The sequence below is a fragment of the Falco rusticolus genome, chromosome 14 (genome assembly GCF_015220075.1).
Source record: "Falco rusticolus isolate bFalRus1 chromosome 14, bFalRus1.pri, whole genome shotgun sequence".
Classification (NCBI taxonomy): Eukaryota; Metazoa; Chordata; class Aves; order Falconiformes; family Falconidae; genus Falco; species Falco rusticolus.
In genome coordinates this window covers 3,150,341-3,167,626 of record NC_051200.1, presented here as the reverse complement: position 1 = coordinate 3,167,626, position 17,286 = coordinate 3,150,341, and the positions used below count along the sequence as shown (strand labels likewise).

Genomic DNA, 17,286 nt, shown 5'->3' with positions numbered 1-17,286 from the left:
GGGGAAGGGAGGGGAGGGATTTGAATTTCAGTATTGTAAAGATTCAAAATCTCTGTTAATGCTTTCTCAGTTCTCTGTGGGGCTTTATGCTTAAGGTTTAAGCATGTAATGGCAGTAACCTGTTCGTCTGCTGTGTATAATTGAAGTTATCAGACGTTATTGTATACTGCTGCTTTGATGGTATTTGTTGGCTTTCTGCAGATAATGCTAACCTGGGGTCTTTTTTTTTTTTAATGGAGACTTCCACAATTCCTGTCTATTAAAAGGGGAGCTGTTGCCCAACGGCTCTCAGGCTTGCTCTAGGCAGATTTCAGAAGAATGTATTTGAAGTAGGACCTCATCTTTCAGCCGTTTTCTTTTTTTCAGTCACAAACTAACTAGTAATAATCTCACTTCGATGCTCTCAGATCTCATCTGTCTCCTCTGAGGAGGTGTCTGTATTATACTGTATTGACAGTTTGGTAGTTGTCTCCCCCCCCCCCTGCCCCGCTCAGTATATTTCATAGGGGAGACAGGAGGGAAGAGAAGACGGATTCCTTCCTCATTTGCATTTAAAACTTTTGCCTAAACAATGTTTAAAAGAAATAAACAGAACAGATTCAAAAAATTAACTTAAAACTTTTTCTTTAATCCTACAGTTAAAAGAAATATTTTCAAAACTCTGGTTTCCCCGCTTTGTGGAGCACCTGTCTTCCACTACCTACAGTAATTTGTAACACTGGGAGTGTTTGCTGCTGGAATGGTTACTGCAATTACTAAAAGCCTGTGATCCAGCCTGAATTTGGGCTGAAGTTATGAAAGACTTTACCACTTCTTTTCACTTGAGACCTAGTTTTATCCAGTTAATTTACAGTTTTTCACTGGGTTTTCAGCTTTAACAGATGTCCCTAAATACAATTGAGATCTAAGCGGGTATACAAAACATTTGGTGGAGAGAGCTGAAATATCTTTGTCAATCTGTTTTGGCTTTTTGTTTCTTCTCATGTAAAATAATTTGTCCTCTACCAACCATTTTTTTTCGGAATATCAACCCCCCCCCCCCCCACTCAACTTTAAGCAGTCAGTTTGCTGTAAAGTGTTTTAACATCTGCCACGATTATAAGATTGAACTGCTAAAAACTTGCGTAGCTTATTTTCAAATCTTCAGTTAGAAGTGGTTTGAATTAATGAATTCTATTAATTGTGTTAAGTTTGACAGTAGATTTTTTTTCTTGTTGGTACAAATGAGTGATATAAAAATGGAACATGCACAAGACTTGAGAATTTTGTTTTCTGTAAGATTTTCAGTATTTTCTCATGCTACAATTGTGCAAATAAAAAATCCTAAAATTGGTCTATCTACATATCTGGCTTTATTGCTTTTCACATGTAATGGAGACACTACTGTTCGAGAAGATGCATTTAGGTTTTGGTGTTCTTACAAAAATACCCAGTGACGTACTATATGTTAGGTTGTGGGTATGACTTCGGTATTCTGTTTGAAAGCACATAGTGTTAAAGTGATTTGTAGTTTCTTGTAGACTGTATGGAAAGTCCTTTGTGCTGCTGTGCCGAATGCTAGGGTTAAGGCTGATACTAAGTTAATGTCTATAGTGATGTTGCAAATAGAAAGCATTATTTAAATACTAAGGCAGTATTAACAGTCAGAAGAGACAAAGGATAGGTTTAACTTTTTTTCTTTGACTTCACTGGAGCTTTAGTATATTTATATATAAATATTTAGTATATTTATATTTAGTTCAATACATCTCTATTGAACTGGCGTTAGCAATATGGGAGTGAGTTGGTCTTTTCTAGTAGTGCTTTTTCATGCTGAATATTGCCAGTATCACAAAGAACAAACAACCTGTAATGACGATATAATTTAGTAGCATTGTGGGTATGCGTCATGCAGTGTCTGCCACTTGATTCATTTCCTAGTCTTGCCATTGCTGTACTGAGTGCTCAGCCTCATTTTAAGTGCCTTTGCAGTGTACAATTTGTTTAGGATAGAAACTGATATTTAAAAGGAGCTCATGAGAGAGACAAACTAACCCTGCAGTCCCAGGAGTAAAGACTTAATAGTATGGTGAATACTGTGCTTGAAATCAAGAGCCATCTCACCTGCTCTAAGTGGTTAAGAACTAAATATAACAGTAGAGCAATTTCAGAAAAAGTAGTCATGCTACATAGATGTTTTAATGCGTATGGACTAATTGGTGTTCTTATGCTTTTAGGCCATGAATATATTGGTTCCTTTCATGTTTAAATATGCAGTAGACAGCCTCAACCAGGTATCTGGAAACATACTCAGCCTCAGTGATGCACCAAATACAGTGGCAACTCTGGCAACTGCTGTTCTCATTGGCTGTAAGTGGTATTCCCAAATCCATTGACAAGCGTTGATGTTCTTCCCTAAGGGAGTAGGATAGCAGCGCTGACCTGTGCGCTGCTGAGTGTCCTGCTTGGTTGTTTCATTGTGGCTTCTGTGTTGGTGTCTGTTTCCAATGTTCTGGCACCTTGCTTCTGGTATTCCAATTAAAAAATGAAATAATGCTTACAGCAGCGATTCTTGATTATAAATCCTACCCATTCTTAAAACCAGCTGCAAAAGAAACTTCTATAATGTATGTGCAATGGTTTATAAATGAAAAATAGCATAAAGTTTTGGACCAATTAAGTTTAAATTAGTTTTCAGCTAAAAATGTTGAAAACTATATATATAAAGAATGAGTCTAATTTCATGCATGGAGGGAAGTTGGAAATATAACTATTTTCATTTTGTAAACTTTTTCATCTTTTTTTTAGATGGTATCTCAAGAGCTGGGGCAGCGTTATTTAATGAAGCTAGAAATGCAGTATTTGGGAAAGTAGCTCAAAATTCAATCCGAAGGATAGCAAAGAATGTTTTTCTGCACCTTCATAACCTGGATTTGGCCTTCCATCTAAGCAGGCAAACAGGAGCTCTGTCAAAAACCATCGATAGAGGAACAAGAGGCATCAGTTTTGTTCTTAGTGCTTTAGTATTTAACCTGGGACCTACAATGTTTGAAGTGGCCCTAGTCAGTGGAATTCTGGTAAGTGGTGTTTATTCCTGAGTCGGAGTTGTCTTATTTGGGAATAATACATGGATTTTCTTCTACCAAAGTCTACTGAGTATTAATAATAATAATTGAATTTGCAGGGTGGTTGTGGAAGCAACTACTGTAAAGGAGAAAAATCTGTAATTTTCAAATAATAGTTAAATTGGCTTATTTGAAATTATTTTCACATTTAACGCCTGTCTTCAGCTGGTAGTACTTATGTGGACAGTTTCTAATGGTTTTCTTCAGAATTGTTGAAAAAATAAAATCAGAAAAGTAAACTGCATACAAGTGTCAAATATATCAGGGTAAATACTGAGGAAACAGAATATAAATCTCCAGGAATGTTGTGTCTTGTTGTGTTGAGGGTAGAGGGAGTGATTATTAGCTCTCTTTCTAAATACTAGTCTTTTCTTATCTAGAACTTAAAGATGAAAATTATCTTTTGGAAAATAGGCTTCTCCTTCTTGCAGGTTTTAAGCTGAAAAAGCTCAATTTTAAACTTTTCTTCTAAGAATCACACTTACTGTCTTTGAAATCAGGATCTTGGGATATTTATATGCTAAAATCTAGATCTCCATTATGTAGCTTAGACTGAATTAAAAGCAAGAACCTTGTTTTCTTTACTCCCCTCCTTTTTAGAAGGACTTAATGAAATTTAAGTGTGTCAGTATGAGTTAAAACCCCTGTTGATACTGGGTTAAATTTTATAACTGTTGGAAGTTGCAGATCAGGCTGGCTGTCAGCCAACCTGCCATGATGCTTTAATTTTTCTTAGGGCTTTCCTCTTCTGGTGTACCCTGAAGTAGAGAAAATACTTCATAAATTGTTTTGCAAGGCCATTTCTTTCTTCTTCCGCAGTCTTCAGCTTTCTTTCAAAATCCACCCAAAAAGCATGTAAACAAATACTTATTTGTGGGAACGGCACAAACATTAGCAACATTTCTGTTTTATAATGGCAAAAATAACTTTCCATTATTATGTTATACACTAGCTCTTGATAAAAACGCTGGAGGAGATAACCTAGACCCTTCTTACTGCTTTCCTTTTTAGTTTAAGCCTGTATTTAGTTTTAAGCTTTTTCAGAGTAGGGAGTGTGTTGGGAGGGACCTTCAGAGTTCTTATCCTGGGCTAAGCTATCATAATTTTGAGGTAACAGTGAAGTTTTGAAAATTATTGTGACTTTCTTTTCTTTTAAATATTCTAGTATTACAAATGTGGTGCAGAGTTTGCTTTAGTAACTCTGGGGACACTAGGAGCCTATGCAGCATTCACAATAGGAGTTACACAGTGGAGGTAAGGCGTGCCCTCAGATTCGTCAGGGTGCTTAGTGTTGCCTCAGCCTGAACTCTTGACTGTATAAAACCTTCATTTTACAGGACTAAGTTTCGAATAGAAATGAACAAAGCAGATAATGATGCGGGTAATGCTGCAATTGACTCGCTACTAAATTATGAGACCGTGAAGGTAAGACCAATCTTTACTACTAGGCTCTTTGTCTTTCTTATGTCAGCCTAGGGAAAGTGAGTCATAAGATTCATCTTTTATAGGGCTACATATTTGGAGCAATAGCATATTTTTAAAACATTCATTTGACAAGTACATCATGATCCTAATGGAGTAGCATGAAACTTGTTAGCAGGGCTTGGAAAAATGTATTCGCTCATGAAGAGTGAGAAGCTTCATGACTGAATCCCTTTGGCCATCAGTTTCTGCAGCATGTAAACTCAGAGTCTTGAAGAAACTTCTCTTGTTTGCAGAATTGCCTTCTGAATGTCAGCCTGCCCCACGTTGTCTTCTCAAATGACCATGTGTACTGTTTTCATTACCTACCGCTGTTTGTAGCACTCCATTGCAATGTTCACATGAAAGAAAAGGTGTCTATTGGTTCTTCAGCTGCTGCTGTTGGAAAAACCCTGTGGACAGCTTTGAAATTGTCCAAGCTTGTGCTTATTTTATGCTGCTTTTAACTGGAGAGCTAGAACTGGAAAGATAAGCAGTGGAGTTATTTGTGAAGAAGCACCCAGAAGTAGACGTTGTGTGGGCAGTACCATGCTATCTGGGCTGGTGGCCGGTGTCCCTGCCCATGGCGGGGGGTTGGAACTAGGTGGTCTTTAAGGTCCCTTCCAACCTACACCATTCCATGAATCTATGATTCAAAAGAATTTGCCATCACAGTAACAAGGACGTTCTAGTACGTAGAGGACGGTAACTTTTCCTTCTTTTTAGTATCTAGTGGCAGCTGGTGTTTGGTTTTGACGTTAATTGAGCAGAAGTTCTGCAAGACAGACACCTGGTGTTACTAGAATACGAGTATGGTAGGGGTCTCTGTATTATCTCCTTTCCAGTGCAGAATGTCCTGGGGTTTAGCTCATGATTTCTGTCCTCACACACTAGTCTTTTTACGTTCTTTTCTCTTCAGTTGTTAAAAGTGTTGAAGAGGGGTTGTGTGTATCTGTGCATGTAGTATGTTTATACTGAATTTTATAAGGAGTTAAGTATGCAGTCTAGTATGTTTGAGGTCACATTCATTATTTTTGTGTATATCCTAGTATTTCAATAATGAAAAATATGAAGCCCAGCGGTATGACGAATTCTTGAAGATATATGAAAATGCCTCCCTGAAGACTACCTCTACTTTAGCTCTCCTGAATTTTGGACAGAGTGCTATATTTAGCATTGGATTAACGGCCATTATGGTGCTTGCCAGCCAGGGCATTGTTGCAGGTAACTCTTCTGTTTATAAGCTAAAAATTACTGCCTTTTACCTTAATTCATCCATAATAAAGGTGTTCATTTTAATTAACTTAGAGTTGACGTGATAGTTCATTTTGAGTTTTTGCTTGAGAGTTTTGAGTATTGCTACTTCTTGAAGTATTACTAATTCCATCATATATATATATCAGTATCTAGTATGATTGTATTAGAAACATATTAAAAGTTTTGCAGGTAGAAAATGATCCTAAGAAAATGTAACTTCAGGAAGTTTCTGTTGAAGGATTATGAAAGACACATAAAATACAAATACTTCTGTGGACCTTCTACAGAGATCCTTTCTTTTTACCCTTCTTCCTTTTCATGTTGGCAAAATTCAGAACTTTTCCCGAATGTGTATATACCAGTGTGCTTTGTCTCCAGTAGTTTTATTACCACTGTCCTTTACTTTCCATAGATTAATAAGGGCACGCTGTTAAAGGAATAATTTCAATTTGTTAGAATTTTTTGTCTAATTTACTACATAAAGTAAAACCTGCTTGTTTAGGAAGACAGTACAAGTTTCAAATACAGTAGATCAATGCAGTATTGGGATGGGGTTCAGCTAAAGCAGTGTGCTTTTAGGGTAAAAATAATGGTGCTTTAAACACTATTAGCATCCAGATGTGTTTGAAGGGTAGACCTTTATATCATGCTGGCTGTCTTGCATCTGCTCTGTTCTTTTTAGGGGATGCCAGGCTAGGGAAGAGTGAGACTGTGAATGAATAAGTCAGTAGGTGCAGTTTATGGCTGTCCTTAAGAAAAATTAGAATAGCCTTTTAGCAGGCTGGTAGAAATATATCTTTAAATCATCTTTCTGGACCTGTTTCAGCTGAACTGACCTGGCACTTACCTGTAGCTAGAGTGTTCATCCTGAGTTTTCCCTTGATCAGGGTATTTGATATTAAGCTGCCCAGAGGTTCTCACTATGTTTTAGCAGCTCTGTTGTATATAGTATAAAAGTCTTCTCTCTTGTTCGTAACAAATTCTGTCATTTGGATTTGTCTGTAATTTTGCTTAAGATTGTCTTTCCTGATTCTTGTTTTCGTATATTAGCTCCTCCTCTTCTAACTTATTTAGGCCCCTTTATGTTTCTCACTGTGGAGTTTACAGCTTTACAATATGATGTTTTCTGTGAATTTCTTGATATGCTGCTTGTCTTATTTTCCAGGTGCTTTCGTGTCCTTAAGTGCAATCCACACAAACATTGCCATTTGTTTCAGGCACCTTCCTATATAAATTCTGATCTTCTGGGAATGCATTTTGTTTACTATTTAAACATCTGGTTTTAGAAATGGGATAAAAGAAACTAGACTTGATTGACTTGGTTATTTTTTTAAAATCTTTTGGTACTTCCTAACAAGACAACCCTTCAAGTCTCCTTATTCTCTCACATCCATTTTGTCTTAAGGCAGCCTTTCTGTTGGAGATCTAGTAATGGTGAATGGATTGCTGTTCCAGCTTTCTCTTCCCCTAAACTTCCTGGGAACAGTATACAGAGAGACAAGACAAGCACTAATAGATATGAATACCTTGTTTACACTTCTCAGTGTAGATACCAAAATTAAAGTAAGTAGTAGCTTATTTTCCTAAAGTATCTGGGTATTTAATAGGGCTGTTTTCTGGCAATGCCATCATTTCGCCTGTTTATTACCTTCCAGGTTTAATTTCTATTCAAGAAAGAGATGTTGTGTAAGGATGCTGTTCTGCCGCCTCTTTAAGTGCAGTTAGTGCAACAGCAGCTGCTTTTTTCTTGCAGAACATTTTAGTGACAGCAAAAGCTTCGTGGAAGCTGTGTTTGTATTGAGACTTTTTTTATTTTGTATTCATGCCTTGTGGTTGAATTTTTATCTGTAACTAATGATGCAGAATTTATCAGTGCAAAAGAAGTTGTGAAGCAGCGTTTACAGCAGAAGTTCTAACCTCTTTTGGGGAAAAGGAGGAACAAACCACCTCTTTTTGGTGAAAAGAGGGAACAAACCAATTTCACTTGTGTGAAGGTTTATAATTATTTTCAGCATATCCAAGCTGGAGTGTCTGTTCGCCTTTTACTGAGCTGGGAAATGGACTGTTCAGCTTGTTGAACTGCTTGAGATACTTTCTGGGCAGCATATAAAGTGGCACTCTTCTTTTAATAGGACAAAGAGCTGGCACCACCCCTGCAGATCACACCACAGACTGCTGCCATCACCTTTGATAATGTGCATTTTGAATACCTTGAGGGGCAGAAAGTCCTTGCTGGAGTGTCTTTTGAAGTCCCTGCAGGAAAGAAAGTGGCCATTGTAGGAGGTAGTGGGTCAGGGTGGGTAAATGGACTAAATACACCAATCGATGTAGAATTTTGTTTCTTAAATGTGTGTTCTTGTGTTTTGCTTTTTATTATTATTGTTTGTGACATCAGTTCTGTTTTAGCGATTGTAAATAGCAGACCAGCGATGTAACATTACCTTCAATTCTTTTCAATTTCAGGAAAAGCACAATTGTGAGATTATTATTTCGTTTCTATGAACCTCAGAAAGGAAACATTTATGTTGCTGGACAGAACATACAAGACGTCAGTTTGGAAAGTCTGAGAAAGGCAATAGGAGTTGTACCTCAGGTATACAGTGTTTCATTCCCCCCAAATAGTCCATCCTAATAGTAATTCTCAGTATTCTAACACTGTGGTTCAATGAAGGCCAATCCTAATGCAGCAGTATTGACACTGTGGTTCAATGAAGGCCAATCCTAATGCAGTGTTATTGTGTAGCTCCTTTGAAAGTTGCCATGCTGCTGCCTTTTTTTCTTTCTTTTTGTTTTTTTCTTCCCTGGGAAATATTTTTATGTGCATCATCATATAGATCCAATTTCTGAAAAGTGTTTAAGCCTCTTCATGAGAAACTGCCTCCAGCTTTAAGTGATTTAGCTTTATAGTCGATTGCCACCCGTAATGAGTTAGCAAAATGGTAAAAGTATGTGTGACACATATTTAGGACACAAAATGTATTAATCCCATTTTTGGGAAAAGAAATTTCCCCAAATACTTTCACCTTCAGGCTTTGTAGAAGAATATAAGCTATTCTGTATTCATTTCTTTCATGGACTGGGGACAGTGACAGTTTTTAAACTATTGTTCGTGGATTCTTGTTTAAAATATTCTTTCTGTAAACGTAGGATGCTGTTCTATTCCATAATACCATCTATTACAATCTGCTCTATGGCAATACCGGTGCAACGCCAGAAGAGGTGTATGCAGTAGCAAAGTTGGCAGGAATCCACGATGCTATTCTTCGAATGCCAAATGGTTACAACACTCAGGTTGGTGAACGAGGACTCAAGCTCTCAGGTAGGATCTTAAGCACACAAGTTTTTTGTATCCCTTTTGCTACCTCAAAGTTCAGTGCATAGTTTATTCCTCAGTCAGACTTGCTTTTAGCTTATTTGCAGTATAACATAATTGTAAGGCTAAATTTTAATACAAAGATCTGTAGTTTATGGCAACTGTAGTCTGCAAGTTATTTAAAGGAATGTATTTTCAGGGGATAGTGTTAAATGAGTTGATAGGTAAGCATGTAGGTGCATCTAAATGAAAATGATCTTTCTCGTAATCTATTTGGGTAGTGTGATGTGTGTGAATAGGATTGGGAACTTCATGTATGTGTGCTTTGCATGTAGGATGTGATAGGCTTATATATATATATGCATAGACCTTCCAAATTTGTGTTCTTAAATCTAAATTTCAAAGAGCCAAAAGTTAGGTTGTGTTTTGGTTTTGCTTTTGATAGTGAGTAAGGCAGCGTATGTTGTAGTATAGTCATTTTGGACCCTGTTTGTAGTGAAAGGGTGTTCAAATCTTACATGTTTCTTAGCCGTTAATTGTGTAAGAAACAATGTGAAAATGGTGTCTGCGTATCTGCAAGCTACAGATTTAAATCATACAACCTTGGTACTGAAACAAAAAAAAGCATGAGTTTAGGTTCTCAAAGTCCCTTTGTATTTGAGTATGCACTTTTTAAAATAGCATAACTGTTCTATACTAGAAAGATCATACCATGGCATTAGCCAGGCTTTGCTAGTCATGCTAGCCTTTCGGGCCACTCTTACAAAAAATCACTTTACTCCTTCTCTACAGCTGTCTGTAATACTAAAATTACAAACACTTGTTCCTAGGGAGGATGTTTGAAAGCAAACATTCTTCCTGAGGTGAAGTTATAATGTAAGATGAGAATGTAAATCATATCCCATATCCTTTTTCTGGTTTTTGGGGGGACATAGGATTTTAAAAATACAGGTTTTAAGTATAACTTTTTTGGTAGTAGCTAGATTCCACTGGAATGCTTTCAATCTCAAATCCCTTAGGTTGAAGTTGCTTTGAGACAAAACTAATACTGATGTCCGTCACATAAATGTAAGACTTAATAAATGTCTGTTGAATGAAACAAAAATGAAATCATTGTTTTGGTTGAAGGGTGTATGATTCTTATTACTAGGTTATTTTATATACAGTTTAAGTAAGTCTTTATCTTCTTATAGCTCTTAATTTTTTAATAGGTATTTGATGCAAGATAAAATGAGATAGTTATTCCATGAGGTTTTCCCCATTTAATTCACTGATGGGTTTGGTTCCCCTCCTTGGTGGATACGATGAGAAGCAGAAGTTGCATTTCCAAAGTTCGTTAAAACAATCTCCTATTGTCTTGTTTTAAAAAAGCAAAACACTATATAGTTTTGCTTAAAATTGCTAGCCCATATGAGCAGTGGTGGGGCACAGTTTTTCATATTGGTTTGGTATCTTTTCCTGATACAATCTTAAGGTGTTTAGGTAAGTGTGAGGTCATTTAAAATGTTTGAAAGGGTTTTGACAAAGTAGACGGCGTAATGCTGAACTGCAGTACATACACAGCTACCGCTCTGCCTGAGGAGAGGCCATATCACTGTGGTGACATGTAGGATGTGTCTTCTAAACAACTTCTCCTGAATACTGGGCCTTACCGTGTGGCAGAGCTTAATTGTCTTCCCCTCTGACACAGCGTACAAGACACATTTTTGGGTAGACCAAAGAGCAGGTCAGCTGTTTCCATTTGCATGTGGAGTGGTAGAGGGCAGACAGCTCTGCTCTGTTGGGTAGGAGGTATGGCCCTACTGGGGAGAGAGACTTACCTCGGCGAGTTTGGAAACTTCAGGGTTCTGAGGGTGCTGGCGAAAGGTACCGAGATGTGTGACTCATTGGGGGCTGTGGGGGGTCCAGAGGCAGGAGCACAGAAGTGTGGTCGGGCAGAGCTGCTGCCTGTTGCAAAGACAGCAAGCTAACGTGGTGTTTCTTACTATGCAGCTGCTGAAGTCAGGAGTCCTGGTCTCTTTGAAACAGAGGATCAGAGGTTACATTCTGTATCCAGAATGTATGTGCAGGAGAAAGCGTACACGTTTGCAAAAGGGCAATACAGAAAAATTGGAAGAGAAATAAAATATGTGAAGCACAAATCTGGGTGAGTGATAGAAGATATAAAATAGGTACTGGCAGAACTGTAGAGAACCATGATAATGAATAAAGATTTCTCTTGTGCTGCCTGTCTCCCCAAACTAGTAATTTCTAGGAAGAGGGTTTGACTAACAATAGGTTTGAAATGTCTTGGCGTTTATAGAAGCATAGAATGGTTTGGGTTGGAAGGAACCTTCTAAATATCATCTAGACCAACCCCATGCTGTGAACAGGGGCGTCTTTCACAAGATCAGGTTGCTCAAAGCCTTAGCCTTATGTTGAAGTTTAGATTAGATTTTAGGAAAAATTTCTTCACCAAAAGGGTTGTCAAGCACTGGAACAGGCTGCCCAGGGAAGTGGTGGAGTCACCATCCCTGGAAGTATTGAAAATGAGGGATGTGGTTTAGTGGTGCCCTTGGCAGTGCTGGGTTAACAGTTGGACTTGATGATCTTAAAGGTCTTTTCCAACCTAAATGATTCTACGAGTCCACGTCCCATTCTAAATCTGGAAAAGTGTGTGCAGGCATGTTGGAGTTTCCTTCAGACCTCGAGACTCCTTTAATGGAGCCTTTCTGAAAATGGGTTATACCTTTATTCCATCCTTTATTTTGTGCTACCACTGTGATGGTCATAAGCACCCATCTAACCATGTTTGACAGAAGTGGTGTTTAGAAAGCAAAGGGAAGTGTGTCTTTTTCCCGTCTTGTTTGTATTTAAAGTTCTTCTTTTCAACAAATTGGATGAGTATCGGCAAAGAACAGTAATAAACAAGCTTCAGTAATGTTTGCAATCAGGGTACAGGAGTCTTGGGCTAATGCTCTCAGAAATGTCTGCTCATCTTGGGCTTCCTGGGATTGCGCATTGAGTTGATCTTACATGCAGTTGTGTGCTCGGCTGTTGGGGAGCTAGATGCTGTGTGCTTTTGCTTGCCAGTGCCAGTTTGTGGGTTTAGGTTGGAATGTGGAGCTAATGTGTCCGCTGCATCCCGTGTGCTTTTGTTAGATCAATATTTTCATTGGTAATGAGAGTTGTAATGGCCAGAAATGGTTTAGTTGTTTAATGGATTGGAGATGTCAAATGCGTGTCTTTTGAGTTACTTCAGTAGCTCTGTAAAAACAAGGCATCTGTTACTTTGAATCTCTGTAGTTTTCTAAATAGTAGTATGGCTCCCTAAATTGTTTGAAAGGTGTATACTAGATTAATTTCTGAATCTGTTTAATATCTTGTTTGAATAAGTTCATGTCTGAGAAGAAACAAAGTCCTGACTTGTTTTGTCTTTTTCAAATAATATTTTGTGGGAGAAATAGGGGGAGCGAAAACTCTATGCATTTAAGTGGTCCTCTTTGAAATCCACTCGTTATATGTGCGTGGTGGAAAAACAAGGTTTTCAGGACCACTGATGTGGTGGGTGTCTCAGTGAAAGGCACAATGACAACTTAATACGGGTCCCAGATGTGTGAAATGTGGTAGTAATGTGTGGGGCCAGTAAAGGCTGCAGTCTTAATTTGGGAGCCTGGTTCTGTGAACAGTTAAATCTGATTGCAACAAATTACTAGTTTAAAAAAGAAAAAGTAAATTGGATTCTGCCTGTATGCAAAAATTTGCTATGTTATGGATTCCTTTCTTCTAGTAAATTAACAGTTTACTACTTTGAGGACTGACATTAGAAAACGGTATGTTAGAAGTGCTGTCTTGATACTTTAAAATTGGTGGATTTTTTTTTTTTTTTAATAATTGGCAAGAACCTTAATACACAGAAGACTCCGTAGTGACAGTACGGTAGCATGGATAACAAGCCTCGCTACCTGAGTTTCTCTCCCCTTGTGTGGTGGGAGAATTGAAATGGTGAAGTAAGCATTTAGTGCAGTTCTTACTGGTCTTGGAGACTGATTCATCACGAGTAAATAATGAAAACCAAGTTGTGTTGGCTTTATCAAGTGGAATCCATTTCAGTGTCGATGTGTAGTAAGCAGAGCTGTAACAGCCCGAGCCTCTGACTTTGTGAATGAAACAGTTAACATGCTGCTGCTCTGAATGTGAATGGGGAAGAGCATGAAACAAGTCAATATGCTACAAATGTAAGGAAAGACCTTGGATGTTGTTATTGTAGTATGTCTTTCAAACATGGATATTGTCAAGCTGTGAGTTTTGAACATGCTTTACAGGAGAGAGAGGGAGAGTGCATTAAAATAGACTGAGTAAATTGTACAATTCTAATTGCTACTGAGTTCTGCCAAAGACAGTTTAAATTTTAAACTGCAGCATTATTATCAGCCTTTTAAATGGTTTATTAAAGCATGTTCTCTCCTGATAGGAATGGAACATTAACAAGAATATAATTATATTAAATGGAATGTTTTGAAGCCTTGAATAAAACAAAGGAGGGCAAGTGCACAAATGTGAAATGTTTGCATTGCATACCAAATGTTTAGCAGATTTTAAGTTGTCAAATGCACCTGTTTTCCTGTCTGTAAATGTTGACCAAAGTTATTCTTGAGTAGATGTTGGCTATAAGAATTGTGAAGGGAAGAAACTAGTCTGAAACTTGGTTACATCAGAAACCAACATACAGTAGCTTGCATAATGAAGGTGGTATTCAGTACCATATTAATTGTGATCTTTACTGAAATTTGCTGGTTAAGGCTCTTTTGGGTACGGATACTTTTAAGTCTGGGCCATTACAAAATGGAAAATTAGATGAATTTCAAGGAGGGACTGAAAGAAGAAATGTGTGCACAAGGTGCATGAAATCAAATACAGCAGGCGTGGACAGAGCATTGTTTATTTGTGGGAGAAAGCAGGATGTCTGTATGCAAAGTTACTGTACAGGGCATAGCTTAGAGCAGGTAAATGAGCTCATGCTCCCTGGAGTACAGAGTGAGTTACCATACATCATCATTACTTACCTGTAGGAGGCTCTTGCCTTGCAGCATATACAAAATAGTTCTCTGTCCTTTTCTAAAAAGATAATCTTGAATTGCTTTAGATTTACCAGGGAGCAGGAACCTGTGTGATTTTTTTATATAACATGTACAGACCTTTATCAGTAGCAACCATGATGTGTATTTAAAAAAACAAAACAAAACCAACCAACCAAAGCCCCACAACCCCCAAAACAGTTACGTCTGCTGTTTAATTTAGAATATCATGATTGTAATATAATCTTTTTTTTTTTCCTCCCCCTTCCCCCACCCCCCCCCCATTCAGGAGGAGAAAAGCAAAGAGTCGCAATTGCTAGAGCAATGTTAAAGGAGCCACTTATTTTTCTTTATGATGAAGCCACGTCATCTTTAGATTCAATTACAGAAGAGGTAAATTGGGATAACAAAATATAAAACTTAAGTGGTGTAATGATTTGATTCTGATGTTTTTTCCTTGTTCTTTTCCTCTCGGAAAGAATTCTGAGCTATCATGGGTTTTCCTGGTATTATTATTATTAAGAGATTCTATGTCTAAGCCCTTTTTCTAAAGGCCAGAGCAGAGCTAGTGAGTCTGTCTGCCTCGAGACATAGTTAAGAATATCAACTCTGTCTCTGGGCATATTTTCTGTTTTACACTCTGGAGGTCCCATTCACCATTAAACATTCATCTCTTGAAACTGTTGCAAATACCTCATGCGGCCATGAAGTGTGAAGCTTTCCAATCCACTTTAAAAGGTGTTTAGGTGACATCTAGCATTCCTTAAAGATGTCTTATAAATAATTGTGACATAACGCAGAACAGAAAACCTCTTGTTTATTGTGCAGCATCTTTCTGAGATGCAAATCAGGTAGGTGTAACCTGCAGCGCTGGTATTAATTTGTATTCATTTCACAGGAAGGGCTGTGAAACATCAGAGCGTTGTGACATAGATGTCATGACACTACCACAGTCACTGCATCAGGCTTCATAACTACGTCTGTGCTTAAACACAAAACTCTCAGCACCAGCAGTAATTTCACAAACTAATGTCATGAAAAACTAGAGCTCGAGCTATGTTTATGTTCACTTATGCAGATTATTGAGCAAATTTATTGACCTGTAATCACTAAATTACTTTCATTTTCCAGATACAAAGAAATCAGAGTACAAACTGTACATCTATATAGTACAGCATTTAAATATAGTACAGTTTCCCCATTAGACCAGAAATGTTCATAACACACACAGTTCTACAGGACACTACTTGGATTTTTTCTCTTTTGTTTTGCTGTGTTTATTATCATAAGTATTTATATGTATTTATAATCATAAGGAAAGCTGACAGTTTCAGCAGAACTGCACTTTAAAGACAGCAAATGAAAATGAGTCCTTTCCACAAAAGTATGTGCGGTAATAGAAATGTTTTCTGACAAAGGCAAGTGGTTTTCAAGGAAAATAATCGCAGTGAGAACATAAATTTCCAGTTAGTGCTGCTTGCATCTGAATGCAGTTTGGGAAGGTGGAAGAGTACTCACAAAGGAAACGGTGGATAGATAATTCCCAGGATTGCTTTATGTTCCACGTTGGCATGATGTTGAGGAGGATTTTTTCTTTAACTTTCATTGATTGCAAAGTAGTGTTATTGTGACGATTTATTGTTTTCACATGCCTTTATTGCTCTTTATGTTGCTTTTGTAGCATGGCTGCATGGGGAACTTTTTCCTGAAATCAAGTAATACTTCTCTTCCTTTGTCCCTTGGGTTATCTGCATTTTTCTGTGAATGCAAGCTTTTTCTTGTAGTTTGAGGACTTTATCAGAGGCACAGGTATTTCATGCTTGGGATTCTTCTGTTTCTTCTGTAGGTACTCGTAGCTCTTTCTTATTGTGATGCTATAGCAGTACTGGAGATGCTTCTCAAAACTTACAGTAAATTGCATATTTCCAGACAGCATTTTATTTCTCTTTGTACCACCTAGGAGTGTGCAAGAGTTTGTCTCTGTTTTAATTTTGCAGAATATTCTCAGTGCCATGAAGGACATGGTGAAACACCGAACATCAGTTTTCATTGCTCACAGGTTGTCAACAGTAGTTGATGCGGATGAAATTATTGTGCTGGATCAGGTGAGATGATCACCCTGTGATGTGTAATTTTCACATAATGTCAGCGTTTGTTTTAGAGAGTCTGTGCGTCCATTTTGAAATATCCTCCCACCGAACTACTGAAAGTTCTTTCTTTGGAAATGAGCCTTGTTAGAAAATTCTGGCCCAAGCTTTGCTTTTTATATATTTCTTATTGCAACTAACAGTTTATCAGCTGCAGAAACTTGCATGTGTGACTCTCTTGTATGTTGTATTTTTACCTCATTTGCATAGTTTATTTAATTGCATGTTCTTTATATGTATTATTGCAAATTTCACTTGATGCTCTGGGACTGGCTTAATGTTGCATGTTTTTAATTTAATTTATTATGTGCTTCTGTCAGGTTAGGTTTCCTAACGTGTTCCCCTAATTTATGCTTCATTACCATTACTCAGTGAATGTCTATTTTTTTCACATACATTCACTGGGGTTTTTTTCTTTCAATGGAAAGAGAGAGGACAGCATGTTCTGTTTCCATGCAGATAAAACTGTTGTAGGATTGTTCAGTCTCGTTATATAATAAATCTGAACACCATTCTCTATTGTACCTGTGGAAGAGTGTGATTCCTTTTCTGTATGCTTCTCTTGTAAGGGGGTTGGGGGGGGTGGGGGGAAGAAAAAGAAAGAAAGTTTCAGCATTTAATTTACTAATACCACTACTCAGCTGTTTATCTCACATTCAGTCTGTCCTAAGTCCATTTTCTTCTCTATTACACGTATCTGGCTAGAGATACAAAATAAACAAATGTCCTTATTAAACTTTGTAGTTACTCTTTTAACCAATGATGCTGGAAATGTAGTGCTATAATCTGCTGATAATAGATGTTAAATTTATCTCTGCATTCATTTTTTTTCAGTTGCTATTTATATGCTTGTGATCATAGGTGTATTTAGTGACTAAAATATGCATCTCTAAAAGAAAATAAATTACTCCTACAGTACATTAAATGATTTCATGGGGAATTAGAAC

General features: G+C 37.5%; 1 protein-coding gene across 2 annotated transcripts in view; it reads left to right on the top strand.

Moving 5' to 3' along the window:
• Nucleotides 1-17,286, top strand: part of ABCB7 (ATP binding cassette subfamily B member 7) — a 42,184-nt gene that overhangs the window by 22,045 nt on the left and 2,853 nt on the right. The window contains exons 5-15 of one of the 2 annotated variants that reach the window (XM_037408051.1): nucleotides 2,217-2,349; nucleotides 2,788-3,056; nucleotides 4,270-4,358; nucleotides 4,442-4,529; nucleotides 5,615-5,789; nucleotides 7,228-7,385; nucleotides 7,955-8,118; nucleotides 8,286-8,415; nucleotides 8,970-9,141; nucleotides 14,482-14,585; nucleotides 16,190-16,297. In XM_037408051.1, coding sequence (XP_037263948.1) covers nucleotides 2,217-2,349; nucleotides 2,788-3,056; nucleotides 4,270-4,358; nucleotides 4,442-4,529; nucleotides 5,615-5,789; nucleotides 7,228-7,385; nucleotides 7,955-8,118; nucleotides 8,286-8,415; nucleotides 8,970-9,141; nucleotides 14,482-14,585; nucleotides 16,190-16,297 — 1,590 coding nt within the window. Of the gene's footprint in view, nucleotides 1-2,216; nucleotides 2,350-2,787; nucleotides 3,057-4,269; nucleotides 4,359-4,441; nucleotides 4,530-5,614; nucleotides 5,790-7,227; nucleotides 7,386-7,954; nucleotides 8,119-8,285; nucleotides 8,416-8,969; nucleotides 9,142-11,127; nucleotides 11,306-14,481; nucleotides 14,586-16,189; nucleotides 16,298-17,286 lie in introns of those variants that run through there. The other variant, XM_037408052.1, reaches the window with a different exon arrangement.